This window comes from Acanthisitta chloris, unplaced genomic scaffold, assembly GCF_000695815.1.
Source record: "Acanthisitta chloris isolate BGI_N310 unplaced genomic scaffold, ASM69581v1 scaffold1592, whole genome shotgun sequence".
Lineage (NCBI taxonomy): Eukaryota > Metazoa > Chordata > Aves > Passeriformes > Acanthisittidae > Acanthisitta > Acanthisitta chloris.
In genome coordinates, this window is record NW_008658618.1 from 102,782 (window position 1) to 118,533 (window position 15,752).

General features: G+C 39.0%; 1 protein-coding gene across 1 annotated transcript in view; it reads right to left on the minus strand.

Moving 5' to 3' along the window:
* LDB2 (LIM domain binding 2) overlaps positions 1 to 14,998 on the minus strand; it is a 56,829-nt gene extending 41,831 nt beyond the window's left edge. The window contains exons 1-4 of the mRNA XM_009085155.1: positions 14,863 to 14,998; positions 11,381 to 11,553; positions 6,110 to 6,232; positions 4,386 to 4,469 (exon numbers count right to left, since the gene is read on the minus strand). Coding sequence (XP_009083403.1) covers positions 4,386 to 4,469; positions 6,110 to 6,232; positions 11,381 to 11,553; positions 14,863 to 14,998 — 516 coding nt within the window. The remainder of the gene's footprint in view (positions 1 to 4,385; positions 4,470 to 6,109; positions 6,233 to 11,380; positions 11,554 to 14,862) is intronic.
* Positions 14,999 to 15,752: the final 754 nt, after the last annotated feature.

Genomic DNA, 15,752 nt, shown 5'->3' on the forward strand with positions numbered 1-15,752 from the left:
TGGAATCATAAAATCATTTAGGTTGGGAAACACATCTAAGATCATCGAGTCCAACCACTAACCTAGTGCTGCCAAGGCCACCACTAACCCATGTCCATAAATGCCACCTCTTCAGGTCTTTTAAATACCTCCAGAGATGGTGACTCCACCACTTCCCTGGGCAGCCAAATGATGCTGCGCAAGACCCTACAAGGAAATGAGTAGCACTGGAGCCCTCCAAAATGATTTGAGCTCATATCTTTCCTATGCATGAAATTGTATTTAGAAAAGCAAATTTCCCTGCACTTTAAAAAAAAAAAACTCTGTTGCATGTGTATCTGTTTTGCATGTGCAAAAGAAAATTTTGTGTACATGATGGGTATACATACAAATGGCTTTTGATTACAATGTAAGTAATGCCTTTAGAAAATTGTGTCCCATTAAATAATTCATGTTATCCTCCTAGCAGGAGAAATACGAAAGTGTCTAGTGAGGAACTAAATTAGTGAAAGTGAGGATTCAGAAAATATTGTCCTCTGTGTAGCAATAGTAACACCTCATTATTGGTTTATATAGAAAACAAACAAATGGGATAATTTGTAGCTCAGATAAGCCTTGGTTAATAGCATCATACAGGATGTAAGGGGAAATGGGAGTGCTCATTCCCCTGCCTAGATACCTCTCCTGACACAGAGCAGAAGTGCTCTGCCACGCTAACTCGAACTTGGCAAAGGGCAGATGCAGATTTGGCTCCATTAACCATCAACTGGCTACCAGAGCAGACCACAGTGTGGGGTGGATGCAATAGCTATGTCTGGGGAAGAGCTCTAAAAAATTACTCCAGCCCAGCCAGTGCAAGAAAGCAGAGACAAATTTTGCAAACCAGCTAGGCAATATGCAACTGTATTTCCAGGCTCAGGCCAGCTAGTCCTGTCTAATTGACAGTAGGGGCTGACTTTTTTATAATGTTGGAAATTTAAAGAGAATAAATCATTTTATAGACAGCAACAAGAAATACCTGAGCTCCAAATTGTGAATAGTGCTGCTAGTATGAACCCATTGTTTTTAGAGTACAATGAAATCCATTATGTCTTGAAGATCTAAATAAAATAGTTCAGCAACTAGAAAATTAGATAGAAAATAATAAGGTAATCTATGGGGACTAAATTATTGTAGCTTGGTGGAAACTGTTCTTCTGAGTGTTATCTCCACCTTCAATCTCTGTACAGGATTCCTGTTTATTCCTGGACTCATACTGATGGAGACTAGGATATAGGTCTTGGCCTTATTATCTGATAGTTTGTAATATCTACTACTTGATGACTTGATGAGAAATTACACTTTAAAAAGCTTGATATTAATTTAAAACCTACAAGGTTTTGCTCATTATTTCTGAGACAGCCTATTCAACCCCCAGTCAGCAGCTACAGCAAAGTACACTGACCCCATTGATGAGGTAATCAATTATGCTGGAACAAAACAAACTCGTAACTAGAAAGAAAGGAAGCCTATGGTTTTATACAGAGCCAGAGAAAACAGAGAGAAAGAACATTTGGCAATTGACATAGAACAAAACATTTCATATCCAGGTTCCAAGAAGATATATTTTAAATTTGTATTAAATACGATTTACAAAATCAACGTTCCTATGCTGGACAGCTTTACTTGGAGTAAATGAAGACAAACCAGGGCACACATCCAAAGCTGTGGCTCTACAGGCATGTGGCACTCAGGAATGGAGGTTTACATGCCAGCAACTGAAATTCTCCCAACTAGCAGTGATTTAGCATTCTGTGATGTCTAGAGCGCAAAAAAAACACAGGCTATGCCTTTATATCACAACCATCTGAAATCCAGGTTTAAATTCTGCCTTTATAGAAACTGCAGCACAGCTTGCTGCTGTGTGCACATTGGAGAATAAAAATGATTAATTCTGCCCATCAGTGAAGTTTTCACTTATGGCTATCACAAGCCTTTGCTGTGTGCAGCAGGGAAAAAAAAAAAGGAAAATTTTTATGCTTAGTTTCTGGTCCTTACTCAAAACCATGTAACAGCACTAATTACTGAACACTGGGAAGACTGAATAGAACACCATAAAATGCTGACTTTAAAAAGCACAAAACAGAACACCTTAAACCTAAGTACATTTACCACATGTTTTTTTTTTTAGTGCATGATTTGACAACTCTGAGTTCAGAAAAGATTTTCGTGTTAAAATTAACAAAAGTAAATAATTGGGAAAGAAGCAAATCAAGATGGAAATACACCATGTAATACAAGCCACCATGATGAACTGAACATCTGAAAAAAAAGAGCAGAATGATCAATTCCTCACCACAAGAAAAAGACATGTAAAGATTGGCTTGGGAAAAAAAAAAATTTCTCTTGGAATCACCACAGCAGGAGCCAGAAGAAGCTTTGCACCCAGAGACCTAATGTTGTCTGTTAAGCTAACAAAACTAGTCTGGAAGAAGAAAAAAAGTAAGACTTCATCTTTTCATCCCCTTCCACTTCACTGCTCATCTCCCTAGTGCTTATCTTGATCCCAGTTTTCTTTTTCTGAGGTTTTTTCCTCTCTGCCTCTCTTCCTTCCTTCCTTTTTTTTATGCTGACAGAGGAGCAGTACAAGTGCCTGATGCCAGCTGCCTCCTCACAGGAACCATGCCTTTGCCATTTGCATTGTCACATTCAACAATCACAGACTACACCACAAAGGCCCCAGAAGAGGTCAGTGACAGAGGTAGTGCTGCAAATCCAGCATGGCCCTCCGAGCCTCACAGAGGATGGATACAGAGTGCTGCAGCTGGTGTGGGTCAGCCCAAGTGCTCAATGGTGTGTCCCATCATGCCAAGGGGATCAAAGATCTCAGAAGCAGGTCAATGCCTTGTGCCATGGGACAATTTGTAAAGAAAACATGGAAATAGCCTACCTAAAGCAGCCACTTTCTGCTCAGTTTGTCACACGGGTGTAATGCAAAACTTGCTGTGACCGAGGAGAAATTCCCAGCAGGATTTTCTGTAGAACATGCTCTAGGATGCCCCACCACAAGACAATGGGAGCATGGCTGTAAGGTTGTTGCCAAAGCACAAGGGCTGCTTTCTGTACCAAACCACAAACTAAACTAATCACAACCATAAAATATGCACTAAATAGACATGTTATTCTTACATTTACATATGGAAAAATTCTAATGCAATGTATTATATTATTCCTCTGAGGTTTTATGCCTCATTTTTCTTTCAGTTATGCTACAGGAGACCTGCCCTGCACAACTCAGGCTATAATTTGCACAATAACTTTTACACTAACACCACATAAGTAACAATTAGCTATGGCTTATCCTATTGGGAGAGTAAGTGTAACTACAGGCTGTCTATAAACTGCAGGGATACAGACAAAGACACCTCATGACACATCTCAGTTCTGCACACTCTCCCCTGGAGTTCAAAACAGGCTGGGGATAGGACTCCATCCATAGGGAAGTATTACAAGGTTCACAGAACTGAATAAAGTACAGTTAAAATATAGACTTGTGTACAAGGCTGAAAATAACTGCATTTTCTAGTGTTCTTGTTAGCTTTAAAAAAAATCCTTGAATAATTTCACAATTATAAGGAATAAAAGAAGATACTCTTGGCCACATTAGCTTGATGTATCATTGAGCAATTTGCCTCATTTTTTTCTACTAATGGCATGTATAGAAATAGGAAAAAATCTGAATTTTAACACTGAAATATGAACTCTATGAATCTGTATTTCAGTGTATGCATTGTAAGCCCACAACAGGGAATACTTTCAAAAATAGAAATAAACATCCAAACTTTGAATGCACTTTAAGGGTCAAAAAGCAATGGGAACAAATGCATTATTTAATCATAAAAACCACACTCGATTCACTGCAAGGCTGAGGAGGAAGCTCTGGCTCCCAGGGGCATGTGAAATGAGGAATGCTTTGAGGGACTGCTGCAAAAAGGGCTGGAGCTTTCCCTCAGCCCTGCCTCCGCCTGGGAGAGGTGGCGAGGTCGAAAAACTGGAAGAGACAGGCAGCTTTTAATAAGAATTAGCTGCAATTTTCTCAGGAACAGTGAAGCAGGGAGGAAAAATGGTGGAAACGTTTTGCTTACAATGAAATAATGCTGTGCTTTAAAACGGAGAAGAAAGACTGTTAAAAACAGGGCCTACTCACACATGGCTTTGACTGCACTATAAAATTCTTAGCCTTTTTAATGGCTCATTGTTAGCAGCTACATCTCTACTACAGTCTCTGTGTTTTGCCTTCACCCTCATTAAGGTTTAGGTCAATTTCTTACCTGACTGACACAGGCTCTGCTCTCATTACCTTGACTCAAAGCTAACAGTAACTTTTAAAAAATGCTCACAATAATCATCAGCTATGGTATGCTTACCCTGAGGTAGTTGAGGGTGAAGTTTGTCAGACCCATTCGAGTGATGTTTTTGGACAGCTGCTCCAGCACCTGAGGGTCTTGTGCCTAAACAACAAAGGAAAAAAGAATTTTCACTTTGCTTTTTGTCGGTTTGGTTTGGTTTTTTATTATGTGCTTAGTGGAATGCAGGGAGGGCTCTCTGAAAAGAAGTGCCACTCCTACAGAAAAATTACATGTTGATGATAAATTTATGTAATAAGCTAGAGTTCTGTATGCATAGGAAAATGCAAAATGTTATGAAATTGGAGTAGAATAAAGAGTGTTTTCCAATATCTTCCTTCTGTCCCTGCCTATTGAAAAGGTAAATCTAGGAATTCTGGTCATGCACAGGGGTGCAAAGGAGCAGGGCTCCACTGAAAAAGTTCCTGAGGGATTGCAGTACACTTTGAGCCTTTTATTTGTTGGTTGGGAACCCCAGGAAATTAAACAGAAAAAGGCAGGAATAAAGAATGCATCACTTTCTTTTTGTGGGTGAGAATCTGCAGCTGAAAGACCTCATCAAAACACCTTCAGCTTCAGCAGAGCTCATCACATAAGTGACATTAAGCACAAGCTGGACAACCCTTCTGATCTAAGTTATTTTTCCAGAATTAAACAGCAAAAAAGCAAGTATAGTCCTTCTCTGACCCTAGCCAGGAGCTTTACCTGTGAGACCAGCTTCCTCTTTAAAATGAGATCAATCTCATTACTAAAATTAATACCTGCTGGTTGCTGGCTAACCTGCTTCCACTCTGAATTGCAGCAGCCTCCTAAATACATAATGTTGCTCATGGCCATCCTCATTGTCCCTTAATGGGATACTCTTGAAGAGTTCAGTCAATCAGTCCTCTAAAATAGCAGATAACCCTGGGACAGAAATGGTGGGGCAGGTTTTCAAAGGTGTTTTCCTTAGGCTTGTAATAGCACATTCAAAAAAAGTCCAGGCTGCTTAAGCTATTTAAAATTCTTCACTAAGAATATATCTTTATCTATGGATATGTAAGTAACTCAATGTAAAAATACAGGCACATCTTTGGATCTGTGTTCTTACTCTCTATAAAACCATGGTCCTGCAATTGATTTTGTATATGAGGGCACTACTAGTTGGAATGTTTCTATGATGCAGAACTGAAAGTGTCAATAAGAGTCTGTTCTTTGTTTCTCCACAATTTACCTTATTATATTTTGACTCTGACTTGTAGAATATTTAATATTTAAATGTTCCATTCTGTGTGCTTTCATTCAATTACAAAAGAAAAGTCATGAAATGTGGAACAAAAGGGAGATCTGGATTAAAATTCTAAAGGTTTCTAAGTAAATATATGGTAATTACTTCTGTCTATGCAAGGGTAACATCAGTTTGCTTCATTTAAAGACTAAATATAATTCTTACCTACAATGATGAAAATTCGCTGACTTTGGTGTAGTTCATATCAATAAGAACAGATTTTGGACCCAAATCATACAGACCACCAAGTGGGATTAAAAGGAAAATTATGTGCTAAAATAAAATGAAAACATAGCAACAGTAGCAACAATGGAGCACTGAGAAACAAGGGAGTGATGAAAGAACTTGTAAATGGATGCAGTTGCAGGCAAACCAAAATATTTATAGTTAATTGCCTTGGGTGTGAAATTTGCTGGAGTTCTTCATAAACCTAATCTCATCTCTTTGCATTAGGTCAAATGAATAAAGGATTACTTACATGCATGGCTAGAATGCTGCGTGGGACTAATTCTCTGTACTGTCTAATAGTAAAGTGCCATGTTTTTATTCTCATAAGATCATCAAAAGTAAACTCCAAGATAAGACGTCCTTCTGTGCATACCTAGAATACATAAAATGCATGAAATAAATTCCCAGGAATTTTGTTTTCAGTGGTATTGTATCATCGATGAAACAACATTCAAAAATATAAGCGCAGTATTCTACAGTTCAATTCTGCTATATTAATTGTTTTTCATTCTCTTGGGGAGAAAAAAATGAATGTGGGAAATTACTTCATAGGCCTTACCTCTGAGACAGTAACTTATAATGCTGTAGATTTTATAGCATTTTACAAACATAGAATATTGTGTGCTAAATCTTATTTATTGCATCAATTCTCTTTCTCTCACAGTTCACCACTGTTAATTAATGACTGAACCTTACAGTGGAGGTGACTGTGGTGCAACTGTGTGCACCTGATGGCAAGGTGCTGAACCAGTCATTCCCAACACGTTTTACATTGCCCTTTCCTTACAATAACTTGGCATATAAACCTTCCTTTCATATCCAGTTGGAGTACACAGTACCCTGAATGCCTGTGGCCAAACCTGACTTTTTCCCTATTTTCCCTTGTCTTTTCCAAGTGTTCTTGTCTTTTCCAGGCATTTTGTCCAGTAGTTTGGGGGTTTGGGGGGGGGTGGGTGGGTGATTTTATTTTTTTTCATTTCTTATCTATTTTTATTAATCCCCCTTCCAAAGAAAGCCAGATGGGTTGGCTGTCATCAGGCTGTATAAGCTGCATTGCCACACAGGTTTGAGAGTGAGGGGAGCAGAGGAGAGGCTTCAACCAGGACAGTGGAGCTAATTCCACAGAATGTGGCTCACACAGCTTTGTGAGGGGTCTTGTCTAAGAAAGGACAGAAAATATACGAGGAATAAATGCAGCAAGTGCGTATTACCTGAAAATGAAAAATCAAATAAATTACTGGGGATTTTTAAACAACTGTCCACAATTTCATGTGGAAAAAACACTGTGGTTGTCGTCTTTAAGGTGCAAAATATGAGCCCAGCATGGTATCTTGACTAGGATGGGGTACTGGAAATTTTGCCTGATTTTAAAATTGCTAGTTAATTGAAAATTAACTACCTCTGTTGTTGATTTTTTTTAAAAAATCAGATATTTAGACTTAGAAATCCTGTTCAAATTAAACTTGCAAGTGCAGGGTACAGAGATATTGTGGAAACAGGGTATAAGGTCTTTCACAAGAAAAGGTTTCTGTAACTTTAATTTTAATACACCTAGTATTTGATTGAACAAATAGCCATCCCAGATTCAGCTGAGTCTGTTGAGCCTTTTTACAAGCCCCAACTCAAGCTTGGCTGGGTCTCACTTGGGCAATGTGTGGTTTTTTTGGCTAACAGTTCACTTAATGTCATCATAGTTTTCCCTCGTTGTTTCTGCAAAAACACATGGGCAATTTTAACAGGCATACTATATAGGCAAATTCCTGTAGACTTATGAAGGAGAATCTTGCAACAGGTTCTCATCTGCCCTTTTCAACACACCTTAGTGATGCCTTCAAATTTTTAATGTTACTTTTTTGTCATTTGACCCTGGTTTTGATTTTCACAACACCTGTACTATGGTGAGAAATTACACAGGGGTACACATGCACACACATAAGGATTCACAGAAGAAAAACATTTTATATTCATGTTACTCTGTTGAGGCCAAAGATCCTGGTTACTGACCAGTTAACATGAAAATATTTCAGGTTTAAAATAATTTTTTAAAATAATACCTGTGACTTCTCAAATGTTTCTTCTCTTAAGCTCAAAACCCCACAGCTCTTAACAGATTTATTTTAGGCACTGGCATTAACAAATCTTCATAAAGAAACTGAAACACATTCCTTGTATCACAATGGTAAAAATTTATACATCTTATAAAGGAATTTAATTTCCTTATGTAGAGTAGAATTTTACACGATGCTTTTAATCAATAAAATTGGCACACTTCATATTTTAAAAGGGCTTTTTTTTTCCTTAAAGCTGCTTTTTTACATAGAATCCAAAAAATCAAAAGGGTCTCCAATTAAGAAAACATTTTCTGTTGTGCTGAATTCATGTTACCGTACTGTGAGCTCTGACATTTTGTTTCTGTGGTAACCAAAATCAGCTGATTAGTTGGCATGGCAACAGAAAAGATGTAATCCCAGCAGACACACTCTAATCAATGCCCCCAGCACAGATGGTCTCCGGAGGATCAACAAGAAAGAGGCTGGCAGGCATTCAGTGTATCACGTGGTTGCTCTAGACTAGGCCAGGAAAAAACTAAAAAAGAACATTTCTCAAACTAACCAATAGCTTTTTAACCCCTTCACTGCACTTATTAATTGTAGGAATCTCAGCTGCTTGTGCCTATGAAAACCAACTTTGGTTGCTCACAGTCTCCTTCTTGCTCACAGTCTCACTCTCCTAACACTGGGCGTCTTTAGAAATCTTCCTGTTTTATTAATTACCATTTCTCAAACCTGAATCGTGGCTTGAAAAGAAAGCTAAAGGTTACACAAATCTGGGCAATGCCTGAGACTGATAGTAAGGATTAAACCCACTGAGTTTCAAGGGTTTCACCTATAAAATCCAGCTGATGGCTCCACTGTTGGGAGCAGGAAGAGAACAGTTCACACACGGAGTGCTCACTGCGTTAGTGGTGAAGGCAAAGCTCATCTCTGCCAATCCATTGGGAAATACAAACATTGCTAACTGCAGAAAAACAGTTTGCCTACACATAAAGTTGGAATGTCAGTAAAGACAGTGAAAACAAGAGACTTAGGAGGACTCCTGAAACTTTCCTCTACCTGGAGAAAAAAATGAAGCATCTTCCAGGTAAACATGGTGGTCTGGGCTTCAGACTTTTATCATATTTTATTTATGCCATTGGACTATTACAAATTCTTTATAGTATTTATAACTTGCTAAAGCAATTTTTAAGCGTGTGACCCCTTACAAGGACCTCTTACCGTCTAAAGACAAGTTGGACTATTCATATTCTTACTGCTAGGCATGTTCTGGCCATATTTGTTTTAAAAAAAATTTGAAATGCCATTTTACATATTTGTCCAATACTGCAGTATGCAGTGAGTTGCTCTAACTAGCAAAATGTGGAAATGAATAAAATACAGCTGTGCATTCTTGATTTGATACATAATGAGAAGTGTTTCAGTCTGTTATATTAGACCTTAGTGAATTTTCAGCTTAGAAGTTGCTTGTGAAACTAAAACAGTTTTTATTTTTGCATTATAAAAAAAACCCTGGTGGTAGTTGCACTGGGTCAAATTCAGACATGGTCAAGGGAGCTGCACAGTCCATTGCAGTGCTGCTTATTACAGGAGGTCTGCTTTGTTCCCCCACCAATGCTGTCAGAGTAGGAGTTTACCTTTGGGTACAAGCTCTGTGCCCTCAGTATCTCTGCTAGAAGTTAAACATGCACAGCTGAGACAACATATTTCTGAAAGAGTAATATATTCTCTTCTCCCTTATTCCACCAACTACTGCATTCTATTTCAAATTTGCTCTTACTAACAGTCGCCTCTTAAACATACAAGCATCAAAACCTCCTAATTTTTCTCCTAGAATTCAAATCACATCCCTGCCTGAACTCTTCTGCCAGGACACAGAGGTTTATATTGGAATCTGCAAGAGAAACATCAGGACTGAAGCAGGCTGTTTGCTGCCAGGGCTGCTCCAGACAGAGAGACCCACTGCACACAACAGGACAATGCCACAAGAGGCAACTGTGGCCCCTCACACGAGGTGGGCACCCAGCCCAATCCATGCTGCTAGTCTGTCTTTGACTTGCTGGATGTTAGCCTCCTTTCCCAAATAACAACACTGTCACGTGCTGCCATGATGAGTAAAATAAACTCATTGAATTGAGAAAAGTGTTCTGTATTTACTGATTAAAAATCAACCAAAAAAAACCCCTTTTATTTGCTACTGCATGAAAGCTAACACAAAGGGAAATGACACAGAAATAGCTTTACAGAGCTCAGCAGAGAAGCAGCTACTGTATACCTTCAGTACATCCCCTGCACATGGCCAGCACTCACAGCTCCTCGTGAGCAGAGAGGTGCCAAAGAGGTGCTGCTAGGAATATCTGGTCTCTGTCTATCTGTTCGTGTCTGTGTAAGTCACAGGGGCTGGGCTGGGAGAGCTGGAACCCCTGGAATGACACCATTAATCACACGTCCCTGCTCACTAGTGCACCATACACCAGCAGCTTCCTCTCCCAGGCCCCACCCCAAGAGCCAGGAAGATGGCAGAGAAGACCCTTCAAAGGGATGGGACACCTGTATGTGCTAAAACAGCATCAGCCATGTGGACCCCGGTCACGACGTTGTCAATAGCCAGTGACCTAAAGTTAAAACCTCCACAGTCCTGTGAGACAAGGGCAACATGGGTAAGCTATATTCTCTTGCTATCCCTTCTCTTTTTGTTCTTTTCTTCATGAAGAGGTTAAAGGTGAACAGGTACAAGATGGAAAATCATCATTTCCTGTTAATTTATCAAAAGGGACACTTCCATTTTGAAAATCAGTTTACTGATTTCTTTTTTTCACTAGAATAAAATTTTTGTTTGAATTTTTATTTTCCACCTTTTTGGTACTGTTGTTTTATGGTACTCAGTTTAATTACAGGACTAGAAGTGGCCAATGCATGAAGATAATTCACTATCAATTACAAATATTGAATATTCACTAACTGCCCGATCCAGAGCGTGTTTAAATCAATTGACTCCTTCCATTGACTTCACTGCCCTTTGGACTGGCATCCTACTGTATTAAATCACTATTTTCCTAGAGATTTATAGTCCTTGTACTAGGTAAGTATCAAATGTAATGCACACCACCCCAAATGGTAGGTACCAGCAATGTGAAATCTCATTGTTGCTTTAAAATCAAGCCCAGAGAAAAGGAGATGGACAGGTTGAATTTAATTCATGCAAAACTGATAGTTCTGGCAACCCGGCATTATGTGCTTCTCTTGTAATCTTTCTGGGAGAATCACAGAAGATACCCACAGAATTTTCCAGTCCCATAATGAATATAGAAAACAGTAATTAAATGGCTTCAAGGGTTTTCAGTATTAGAAATAATCTCAGTCTACCAGAAAAATGCAACAGCTAATATTTTTCACCCTTATACACACGAGAAGAGAGAAAGAAAAGGAAAAACCAACAACATGCTTTATTGAGTCTTCCCTGTTACCTTGGTAAACATGGGTTTTCCATGCTGAGTGACCATGGTGCATTGATCACAGTCCACTGTGATGGATGAGTTGTGGTATGACTCTTTTGAGTGCTTGAGAATGTAATACAGGTCTGTTACACCTCCTTCAAAGACTGTGCTAAAATAACGAGGAATGAGGGTCCTTCCAATTGCTGTGAGAAAAATACAAAGCAGAATTCAGCAAATGCTCTAGGTTAAAAAATCTCAAACCATTTGCTAACAGAACATGAATAATTTTAAGTGCAGTGAAATCAAACTTTCATTTAACGAAGATAATACATGTTCCCTCCCTTTTGTAGAGACAAAGTTGTGCTGTTCCCATTGAAATCAATGAAAATGGCTGACTCCATTCAGAGAGAGTGGGCTCATCGTATTTAATCTTTTTACATTGATGGCAAGTTAGATTCACTCTTGAAACCATCTGCAAGGTTTTTTGTCCCAAAGTAATTATTATACAGAAAGCCACATGGTGTCAATTACGGCTGAAAGTTGGCTATTACCCATAAGTGTATAAATACATGTGGTGAGCATTTACAGAAATATACTTTTACACCCAAAAAAGCAAATCACATCTATATAGGGGGGTTGTGTACACATATATGTTTGTTTGTGTGTGAGCACATGTATATTTCTAAATACCCACCCATACATGTATACACACACACACACACACATGCACACAGAGTCTTGACTGGATAGGAGGGAATACTGCTGAGAAATCAGAGTACTGTGGATTGAAGGAGGATCTGAGAATGCAAAACAATATATGTTACACAAGATATGACTACCTACAGGTCTCTGAGATGTCTCTTTAGACTAATATTTATGTCATAGGCTAGAAAGCCTGAGCAGATGCCTGAACTCTCTTTATGCACTACTTAAACCCCAAACTATGGACTCAAGGTACCCAGATCTGCAACACTTAGGCAAAACTGTTACTAAGTCACAGCTCACTTCAGCAGTAGTGTCAGGTAAGTACTACAGGGTCTAATTCCAAATACATAATAGTAATAGTGAGCTTCTGAGAGTACTTCAGATGCACAAACTAGCAGAAGCACTGACATCAAAAGCAATTATCTCATATGTAACCGATACTTTTCATCTCCTTTCTTACAGATAAATTTGGATGTGACCACAAGCCTGGTATGACAGAACACTTCAGTTTATAATAGACCAATACTTTCATACCAAATGACTCATGCGTTGCATGCGTTAATCAATCCACAGTAATTCTGAGTGGTGGATACATAAAAACTGCCTCCATTTCATAGGGAAAAAACAAGCAATCTAAACAGACATTTGGAAGAACGAGATAGAAAAGTCATCATCAACAGGCAATATTAGAGTTTATTAGGTCCTAATTCTTATTTGTCTGTTAGGGCTCTGTGGTGACTCATGCCTCCCTCATTTGCTGTATACTTCTGAGAGCAATTTCTAAAATAAAATATTTTCATAGAAATTTTGCCAGCACATGCACAAAGGCTCCTGACCCTAAAAATGCATTTGCAAATGGTGTTGCAAATTAATAAATACAGAATTTTCACAGCAGCTCTGTGAAGACTGCTTCTGTTCTGTGCATTACAATGTGGAATATTGCACGTGCAGTCATAATGCACATTGTATAATGAAAATATGTAAATATAGAGAATTAGGACTTGTTAAACTTTTCCTGTAATATTAGATATCGATGTAGTTTCATGTACAAAAATATACCACACTCTCTGGAAGTGGCTGACAATTCAGTGAATACATTGCAAGACTATTCTATGACTCTAGCTCCTAAAAACACCCACCCACTCACCATGCATATATTAATTTTTTACAGTCTTTTAATTTAATTTAGAAAAACTGAAGTCCAGTGTATTAGCATAGGATTCAGCTCATGCTTTAACTCAAATTTCTCCATGTTGGTATGGTATATAGTAAAAAGTGAAATTTACCCATCAAGTTAATTTCTTGCTCCCTTAAGGCTAATTAGTGCAAATTAAATTTCCTGCTAATCATCTTAAGCAGCAAATGTGTGATATGAAAATCCAGCATTCCTACTGATTGTGATAAACCTCTATTCATGTGACTTATGCACTGCATAAATATCTTGAAACTATTTAACTGCAGTTTATAGACTGATCCCAAAGTAGCATGGTCATATGATGTTGCTTTTCGCCTTGCATTCACAGCTACAACACATTAAAGAAGGCTGAAAATACATTAAATAACTTCTTCTTATTACTCTTCCTAGTAAGCATTATCTGTGTTTGCCACAGGGATATGCTACTGTGAATAACAAAGTGGGAGACCAAAAGGATGAAGAGGAATAGAGGTGCACACAAGGATACGCTCCACAGAACCTGATTTTCCGTGACAGATGCACATGCAGACCCTGTCGGTCTGTAAAACTGAAAATAGCTAATGCAAATATCCAGTTTAAATTATTATAGCTAAATATTCAGCTCCAGAAGAAACATTAATGGAAACCTATATTAATGAGCAGACCTGCCCTCAGCTCACTAGGTTGCTTGGGCACAAAAGACTGAAGCAGGTTCAAGGTTTTGGTTCTCTTCCTGAAGCACTCAATGGCTTAAAAAGATTATTTCATTTCTAGGATAAACATGAAACTCTCTACAGTGGTAACAAAGTTTATTTGTGCAGGAGATGATATTTCCAAGAACAACAAAAGGCTATGGAACAGCTCTTATAAAATCTAGAGATCATCACAAACTTTGTGCATTTTTAAGTGCAAAGGATTTTTTTCTCTTCCAAAACATAATTGTGTAGATGACTATTCAAGCACATGTATATATGTACCCCCTGCTCTGCTGCATGTACCCATACAATCCTTTCCTGGGCAAAAGAATGGGAACATGGCAAAGGTGCTTCTCCTTCCCTTCTTGCAGTAGATGGATGCTCTCAGGAAACCCTCAGAGCCAGCACACAGATCTTAGCCATAGGAGCTCCAAGCATGAGCATTTGCAGTTGCAGCTTGAGTATGGGAAGATTCTGGTAATTTCCTTTCCTGTTGTCAAGGCTTTATTATTCTCCAATCTTTTTTCACACCTACCTCCATGGTCCAATTCTCTGTTTTCTCCCCTTATGGCTGGTTGCTTACATAGGTTATCTTTCAAGTTCACTGTTCAACTCCCTGTACCTCCCTGTCTTCTCTCCCCCTCTTTGCATACTGCCCCTTTTTCTTTTGGCAAGGAGGCTTATTAACCCATCCCAAATCTACGTGATTTCCTCATTCTTCTCACTTAAACAGACCCAGCTATCTAGTCACAGTCTCCTTGTTCTACTTCACTCTCTCCAAAATGCCAGCTTCACACACACTTTTTTGGTGTTCTTCCTATCCAGCCAGGCTTCCCCAGCTCCTTTTCCCAGGCTCCCTGCCTCAGCAGACTAAGCCCTTCTGGATCTTGATTTTGTGGTTTTATTTTCCCCAAGATTATCTGTCTGCACTTTCTTACTCTGTCTCCTCCTAATAGCAGATTCTTTCTCCAAATGAGTCCCGTATCTCCTTCCTTTCTTCTGCTTCTCATCAGCCAGAAACCAACCAGGAGGACCTCTTTCCTCTGTTCCCCCGACCCAGCCAAACATCTCCATGTTCCCTGTGTTTTTCTCATTGACTTTCAGCTCTTCCTTACTTAACCATCCTCTATCTTCTCCTTTCACCACCCAGTTACTGTTTCACTCCCCTTTATCTTATCAGTGTCATCTTGTCCTGAATTATTCCCTTATTTGTTTTTTTCCCCTCCTCTTCCCTTTTCTTTTCTCTACATTCAGGTCAAGTTCCTTCCTTTGTAGGACCACCTGGATCCCGGGAGCATCCGGCAGCAGTGTAGGAGGAAGCGTTTCCTGCTCTTGCATGCAGCACTGGCTGAGCCTTCCCTGTGGGTTTTGCAGTGGAAATGACCATGACTCTACACAGCCCTGAGCTGCAAAATGTCTAGTTACATGTAGTAGGCATGTGGTTGCCCCACTGGGCTCCTATCAGGAGTCTTACCATGTTCCTGGGAAAGGGAGACCTTGGGAATTTTAGCTGTCAAACTGTAGTAAAACCTGTACTGAGTACTTGATAATGGGTACCTTTTTTCCCCCCCTTTTTCTGTTAAATTCAGTCAGATTTTCAGCCAGGTGAGGACAAAAAGAACACCTCTGCCACAAAGGTGAGCAACCCTACTCTAGAGCATAGAGATTTTTAGACATTTAAAAAAGAAACTTGGAAGACTTTTGTAACATGGACAAAACATACTTTTCCATTTGGAAGGAAAAAAATAAATCTTTTTTTTTGGCTTACATAACAAAGAACAAGCTAAAAGCAAAACCTATTTAAGCTTTATTAGGTCAGTCTTAGCAA